Below are 8,349 nucleotides of genomic sequence, written 5' to 3'. Positions count from 1 at the left end.
TCAGCCAGAATCCAACTCCTCATCGACTGTCTTCTTCATCGGTTGACCTATTTAACCCATCCATAGGAGCATTCGGTCATCCTATACACTTTGGTTACTGTTATCCAGAACAATGTTCCACTCTGGAAAAACTCGACAAAAAGGTATAGCCTGTGTGTTGCCTTTGCATAGCATACGAGCAGTGACCAGCCCGAGCATAGATTGAACAAAGAGTGTAATTTAGGGTTTGCGATGGCTTTAGGAGCAGCAGCTTTGTATGGATTGATTTTGTCGTTGAAGTTGATGTACAAGAAAGCAAAGCAAGAAATAAGCTAGACTCTCGTGATGAAGATTCGGATGATCATGTTTGTTTGCTACCTGTCTTTTGCAACATAGGAATGCTCGTTATCAATGATTTCAAGGTTGGTCCCTGTCCAATGAGGGCTTAGAATGTCTAGCATTAAGCCGACTGGGTTGGCGAGCTTTGCAAGAGCCTAAACCGCTGTAGGTTTGAGTTCTCAAAAGAGAAGATTTTCAAAGTTATAGCTGACTTTCTTGAGCCAAAGCAGCATGTTTATGACTGAAAATAACAAGGCATATAGATTTAAAGAGATGAAATCAGGGAACATCAAAGTCGCCAATTTATAATTAGAAACTACATGAAAATAAAGGATTACAATGATGAAGATTAACCAGAAGACAAACAAGTGAGATCTTGTTTACGATTGTTACCATGAATACCTACCGGTGCAATCTGGATAGACAAGAATTGGCTCTAATATTCATCTCTATTTTTATAGTAAGTAGAAATCTATGCTTTGACAAACAAAATTTTCTGGACTAAAATAGCCCATAAAAGACAACTTCCCTTCAATTACAATTGGTAGAAGCAAGATCCACAACTCAACATATTTCCTGATTGTAGCTTTGCACATCACGAGTATGTATGCTATTTCTGAGAAATCCTCATTCCCATCTTCACATGGCGTATTTCATAGGTTTCTACCAATCTTTGTTATAATGCGTTGTTGTGGAACCAGCAGGTCATTCCTTACTCCCTCTCTTACTTGATGCCTTCTTTTTTGCTTCCCTCAATGCTTTTCTCTTCTCCTCTCTACATCAATTTTTAAATTATTAGTTTCCAATTCATGTAAGAAATGATGTCCCTTGAGTGGACAGGAGGAAAAGGTGACAGAACAGCAATAATTCATCAACATTACTTATTCACATTTACACACACACACACACACACATTCCATGAGTACTATTCAAGGAGTATACCATGTAGATGCATGCAATTTTTCCAATGGATAGAAAGAAGATTGGTATAAAATTTGAGACTATATTTACCTGACTACTGAAATTTCCTGTCTTGATGGAAATTTTCTCTTCTTCCCCTTATTGGCAGGGGATTGGGATTCCACTTTTCCATTATCAGAAACACCATCATTCAAGCCCTTATCTTTTTTCATTGCACCTTTTTTCAAAGGCTCAGCAGTTTTCTTTTCATTATTGCTCTCATTTGGTTCAGGTGCTTGTTCCACCGATTCTAAAGGTTCAGGTTCAGATGGTGCAGTAGGTATTGAATTGCTCATTTTCTTCAACTGCACAAAGTTAAATAGAAATACCAGTCAAGACAGTCGACTAAAACTAAAGCCCCTTGCTTAGAACAAATTACCTTAACAAAATTTTATTTAATTCATTAACAATTCGGCAAAATTCCAAACTTTTTGAGCGGAGAAAACAACAAAAAATAATTGGAATTTTACATTTTCAACCTCAGTCATGGAATTTAAATATGCTCATGTAAAAATTTACAAAAATGGATAAAACTGGCAAAGGAATAGCACACCATTAACATCATATAACTAATAGGACGTTGACGTCCATCACAATGTAATTAAATAATTGAAAAGTAACTACCTAATGAATAATTAATTCAATTCCTTATTTGCTTCAAGTATGCAGTAGAATTATATTTCTATATACTAAAATAAATTGCAAATCGAATTCCTCATCCATTAGCTTTAAATCGAGTAATAAAGATTAAAAAATAAATGACTGTTAAACTACAAAATATCTGCCTGACAAGCTAGACCAAAAACTCTGATTGGAAATAGGAAGTAGAGGCAATAAAGACTGTCCTTGGCCTGTCAATTCTAATTAATTGCAACTCTCATCCTTTACATACCTCCACTTTGTCAAGGGGAATTACTGGTCATAAAACGCAAGGAACCCAGATTCTAAGCCTGCTCTGCTTTTAATCACATGCAATCAATCCTTGTTTGGCTACTTGCAACCAAGACCACTTTATCAATGTTTGGTCTTGTGTTCAGACTTCACATTACATAACAAAATGATCACAATCATGCATGTAAAAGCCCAATTTGCTGGTAATATGCAAATGTTATAGATCTTGAACAAAAACCATAGTTAATTATAACTATAGGTAAAATCTGTTTTGGGTTATAGGAACAATAGTATGCTTTGGACTCGCTACGGACTTGAAGCAGGATTACTCTATCATAACCTTGGCTTTGTGGTTTGATTTTTTGGGCTTGTACCAGAATGGTTACTGAAAAATTAACGCATGTGAAATTCCAAAGCATGTGTTGGTTAGCAACACAGGCAGTGCACTTTGACTAGAAACGTCAAACACAAATAATATAGTAGTTTTTTGTTTCAATAATGGCAGAAAATATTGTTCTTCATGAAAATGATAAATGTTATTTTGAAGATCCAAACCTTTGCCACAAAAAATCCATCCATGTTGTGAACATGTGGGTAGAAACGTCTCGTCTTTTCCAAGGATGGGTGGAAACGGTGTTCCCTAAAGCGGATAAACCTAATAACAAAGGAAGCACTATAATTATATTATATTGGAAACGTTAATCTGCAAAAGCGCATGAGTGAAGACACAGCATTACCCTGGACGCCCGAAGTCAAGTCCACATGGCACAAGTTTAACATCCCGTTTTTTAAGAGCATAGTCAATGACTGCCTCATTCTGCAAAATCAAAAATGTCAGAATAATAAAAGGATTGAGAAAGGCAATAAATGGAAATCCATGACGACATCCTTAAAAACAAACCTCAGCAACCATAATGGAACATGTGGAGTAAACAATGTATCCCCCAGACTTTGAGTTTGCATCAACCATGTCAATAGCGCCAAGAATCAATTGCTAGTGACAAAGGACATTAAGTGTTTGAGAAAAGGTTCACATGAAACGCAATGACACAATCAACAAAAGCAGACTATATACACACACACACACACACACACAGAGATATATATATATACACACAACTAATAGGATAACTGCAACAATTTCTCTATCGCAGTAAAGAATATCATATTGCCACATTTCTGGTGTAGCTAGGAGCCTTGGTCAACTTTCAGAAAAACAATAGTTAACTCGCTAGGAAGCCAGTACATGGACTTTAATTTAGTTTTGTGATAAATAAGGACTGCCAGTGAAGAAGCCTAATTATATTATGCCTCTACCCTGAAGTTCCAAAAGAACATACCTTCTGCAAATGAGCACATTTCTGTATATCTTCAAAGCTTTTAGAGGTTTTAACAGATTCATCTTTTGATATGACCTAGAACATTAATAAACACTTAAGTTCCATCCAGCAGCAAGCAATAAAAAGAAGCCAGTACTTATTGCTGAATCACTTGTTTAATGCTTACCCCAGTTCCACTACAAGGAGCATCCAACAACACCCTATCAACCCCATTGTGACCCAAAACCTTCGTAAGCTGCAATTATAAAATGCAAAAAACAAAAGAGAAGGCATCTGACAAATATGAGTGCTATAATAATTTTTGTTCAAGTATGTATAAAATGAAAAATTAGGTGAAAGGTAAATCTTTGTGCATTACAACAATATTAGGTTAGGCATTGCACTTTTTTTTTTTATCACCAACATCAATTCCTATTAACCAAAAGATTATACAGCTTTCAAGCATGAAGCCAGCAAACTAATAATAACTGAATTGCTACTATTAAGAAATCATGACAACCCCTGCAACAATCAAAGAGTGGCAGAAAGAGACTAACCTCCCTACCATCATAGTTGCATACAATGGTGTTTGTAACCCCCATACGATGTAAATTTGCTGTAAGAGACTTAAGTCTTGGTACCTTCATCTCGTTCGCATAAATTATTCCTGGTGACAATTGCATTACAACATTCAAATTGTGGAGGTGCAATATGATATTCTACAAAGATGGTAGGATCTTCTCATGCAAATGGTGATAATGTAACAAATATAACGTGTTCAAAATAATATGAATTTAAAACAAAACAAACTGAGTGTTCAAAATAATATGAATTCAAAACAAAATAAACTGAACACATCTTAATCTTAGACCACTTCGAAAACAATATTTTTGAAAGTATAGAACTTAAGACTTTATCTGAATATCACAGTTAGAAATAGAAAATTTGCAGGCATAAAAACAAAATAATCTCACTTAAAGAATCATCACCATTAAACCAGTAGATAGAAAAGATATAACTGAAATTGGATTTAGCATCTTAGAATTCAGCAACCCTATCTTCACATTAAGATAAAGGCGCAAGTGAATTGACAATAAAATAACATTGCATTTCAAAAATATCCGTATTTCCTATAAAAATTAAATTAACAACTGATGTCAAATATAACCATGTCACTGATAGGATACTTCGATAGTTTAATGATGACTACAAAAATAGGAAACCTTAATGGCTTGCACAGCTACATCATACATGCGATGCAAGCGGGATAATAAATATTCATTGGTCAAACCATATGTCAAAGCATTGATTATATATGCCAGTATTAGAAATGCAATATCAGAGGCAAGCAAATTGCAAATGATGAAGTGAAAAGAAAGTAAGATGGATGTAACACATGAGAGACGAATTTCGAAAGAAACATGGAAATCCAGCAGAATTATCACATACCGCTATTCTTCATTAGAGCAGCAATATAAGTTGTTTTACCACCAGGCGCAGCCCTGCAGCACAAAAAGTTTCTCAATAGATAAAACCAACTAATTCAGAATGCACGAAAATGCATTAGTTATGCCACAGTATCATAGAAATTGTAAGACAGAAAATTTGATAAAATAAGACTGGTTTGAGATCGGATACCAAAATATAGTTTATCTAAATAAAAAATAAAAAAAAATAAATAAAAAAAAACCACTTACGCCATATCAACAATCCGTTCCTTCTCTTGAGGAGCAAGGGCCATCACAGGCAAGAAAGAGCTTGCACTTTGCAGCTGTGAACAGACAACAGATGAAGACTACGACAAGAAAAAATGAAAAATATACATGGAAGTATGTGAAGGACTATGAAAGCTCATTTACCATGTAGAAGCCAGCCATATATTCTGGAGTTGCACCAATAGGCACTTGTGAATCATAAACAACTAGTCCAACCTACAGCAAAATTTTCAGGCTCATTGTTTTCTTTTCATGATAATATAGGACAAAACAAAGGTGAAAGAGCATCACCTTTGACCACTTGCTTAAAGGATCCAAGTTTACACCTCTATTTAAGAGGACATCAGCCAAATCCCGTCTCCGAGTCTAAGCACACCAAATATCATTATTATGCAAAACATAGAGCAGAAAATGAGAACAAAACAGAGGAATGAATGTAACACTCAGCCTTTACCTTTAAGGTGTTTGTTCGTAAGCATATAGGCCTTGGCTTTTCAAAAGCCTCAACAAGTTCTATGAGTTCGTTAACTGGAAACATCTGCAAAGTCATAATTTAAGTCATGGTAAAAAACTTTCAAATTCCACCAATATAGAATAATAGAAAACTAAACGCAATCCAAAAGGGGTAGTAAAAGGAGAAAGAAGAACAGATAAAAACCAATTAACCACCTCAATCAAAACTCCAATTAGGAAATCATTGTAACCATAGTATGAGGATAAATCCATCTTAAGTTGCTCGATGTAATCCTTTCTTCTAGCTCCTTCTTGCTTCAAAACTTTAAAATTTGACAGCACTCGAACGACTATTGAAAAAGAAATAGTCATGAAGAAAGACTAAATAAATACACTTCAAAAATTACAAATGCAATATATAGAAACTCAATGAAAATATTACTCTCTCTTATCCTCTGTTGGAGATTTGGAAGGTCAGGGGGCCTTTGTGCTTCATCTTCAAGTTCCTAAGTAATTAGTTTAACCAAAAGAATCTCAATAATGACAACATTCAAATAAAAGAGACAAATTTAATCAAAATTGAACACTTAGAAAAGCAAAAAATAAAAAATAAAAAATTACAGAAAAAAAAGAGAAAAATCTGTAAACCTCCTTGGTTGGCAATCTGAACTCATCAGACTCTTTTGTAATGTTAAGCCGTATTTCGTCATCTGCATCTTTCTGTTCTCTGTCCCTTTGCTCATCAAGAGCTTTCGACTTTTTCTCGATATCAGACTCATCTGAATCAGAATACTCACCAGAATCTGATCCTGAACCTTTCTCTGCAAAGCAAAACGTAAAATAACTAAAAACAACAACAAAAAAAAAAAAAATACAGTAAATAGTGATGAGCAGCCTACCTTCAAAGTCGCTTCCTTGTAGAAAATCATCGGCCAAAGGATCATCACCATCTGAAAGGATATCGGAACCAGAAGCAGACCCTTCAAAGTCTTCCTGTTCTTCTAGTTCTTCATCTGGACTATCAGAATCATCCAAAATCTCATCCTTCTTTCGCTTTTTTTCAGTGAAAAGAGCATTCTTTTGCTTTTTCCTTACAGGAGGTTTCTGAGATTTTGAGCCTTTTTTCTTGCTAAGTGCAGCAGGCGCCATTAAAGCTGTGCATCATTAAACAGGTTTTAGCTTGATTGATACAGAAAGAAATTGAACTAAACTTTATTATTTCCAAAACATGGGGGAAAAAAAATAGAAGAGAGAGAAATGTGTACCTGAAAGAGGCAACAATTGACGATATCCAACGACAGAGAGCGTCAAAGAGAGTGCTTTGTTTTCCCCTAGAGAGAAGTTCTTAAGCTCGATAGCTGCAGCTAGGGTTTTGCAGAGATTTATTAAATTCCTAAACGAGTTAAAACGACATTGTTTTGTTTCAACGTGCAACGTTTTGGTTCCTTCTGTCTAGGGTTGGCAACGAGTCGGGTTCCGGTTGGTCAGTGCAATGCACATGCCCACATATTATTAGTATCCCCCATTTCTAATCCCCATATACCTTACCACATATTATTAATATTATCTCATGAAAATTTTTTGGATAAAATGGTTAGTCTCTACGAATGAATTTTGGTGTTTGAAACTTTTTTACTTTTTTGGTAATAGTCACCGGCCAACTAAAGTTTATTTTTTTAAAATTTTTTATAGGGAATCAATTTTGTATCTATTTTATTGACAAATGTTGAACGGCAAAGATAAAGTGTTTAAATTAATATTTGCCACTTGTGTTTTTAGTCATAATTTTTGTAGATATTCTTGTTCAAAGATCATATACTTACACATACATCGATCTTTATATTTACTTTTTACAATATTTAAATTTCAATTTTTTTTATTCAGACTTTTGCATTTGGTGGGACAAAATATGCAAGATATTTTATTAAATTGTAAAAATTACTAGAACAAAAATCAAAATTTTGGATTTTTTTAATAAAATATATTAAGATTTTTATTAAAAATTTCAAATTAGTACAATACAAGGAGGACATGACTCCTCTCCTGAAGACGAGACATAGAACAAAATTGTTGTAACTAAAATAATTCTTTACCGATCTAATAAGAAATCCTAATGAAAATTGGAAGATAAATTTGAAAAAGTTAATAGATCTTTAAAGTGGCTAGCTAGACACATTCCCTAAATCTTCTATACATGGGCTAATTATCAATGAACTAGTTGCTTATGATGAACACAGAGGATTTGAACCACTAAATTCAATAGAGGCACATGCTAAATTACCAGGCTCCAAAAGACAAAGATCATATGTATTTAAAACGTTCTCCACATATTACACACTTGTCTAAATAAAATAAAAAATGCGAAAAACAAAATAAATACTCCACATTGAATGAAGAGATCATAAACTGCATACAAGATAGAGATAAACCATAAAAAATAACAGAAACATAAATAATATAACTCTATGCCAAATAGACATAGATATGTACTTTATTTAACAAAAAACATAAAAATTTACAACAAAACTAGAAATAAGAGGGAGGGGATATCATAAGACACAAGAATCGGTCATTCCCCATATTTACATGCTTGATTTTTGTGTTTGAATAGAGAAAAGGAAAGTGTGATCCCCTCCCCCGAAAATAGGCATATAATGAATATGACTAAGGGCAGAAATGCACGTGAATATGTG

The 8,349-nt window shown here is 34.1% G+C and overlaps 1 protein-coding gene across 1 annotated transcript; it reads right to left on the bottom strand.

The window, feature by feature from the left end:
• Positions 1 to 597: 597 nt before the first annotated feature.
• Positions 598 to 7,078, bottom strand: LOC105633442 (26S rRNA (cytosine-C(5))-methyltransferase NOP2B). The gene is made up of 18 exons (XM_012216022.4): positions 6,922 to 7,078; positions 6,556 to 6,810; positions 6,305 to 6,477; positions 6,099 to 6,162; positions 5,873 to 6,006; positions 5,658 to 5,741; positions 5,495 to 5,569; positions 5,348 to 5,419; positions 5,186 to 5,259; positions 4,938 to 4,990; positions 4,046 to 4,155; positions 3,676 to 3,744; positions 3,510 to 3,584; positions 3,071 to 3,163; positions 2,907 to 2,986; positions 2,725 to 2,824; positions 1,330 to 1,583; positions 598 to 1,093 (listed from the first exon to the last, which is right to left on the bottom strand). The coding sequence occupies exons 2-18, from the start codon at positions 6,803 to 6,805 to the stop codon at positions 1,024 to 1,026; spliced, it is 1,830 nt and encodes a 609-aa protein (XP_012071412.1). The 5' UTR covers positions 6,806 to 6,810; positions 6,922 to 7,078; the 3' UTR covers positions 598 to 1,023.
• Positions 7,079 to 8,349: the final 1,271 nt, after the last annotated feature.

This window comes from Jatropha curcas, chromosome 3 (genome assembly GCF_041381405.1).
Source record: "Jatropha curcas cultivar XTBG-Jc1 chromosome 3, XTBG_Jcur_1.0, whole genome shotgun sequence".
NCBI classification, from domain to species: domain Eukaryota; kingdom Viridiplantae; phylum Streptophyta; class Magnoliopsida; order Malpighiales; family Euphorbiaceae; genus Jatropha; species Jatropha curcas.
This window is presented reverse-complemented; position numbering and strand designations above follow the sequence as displayed.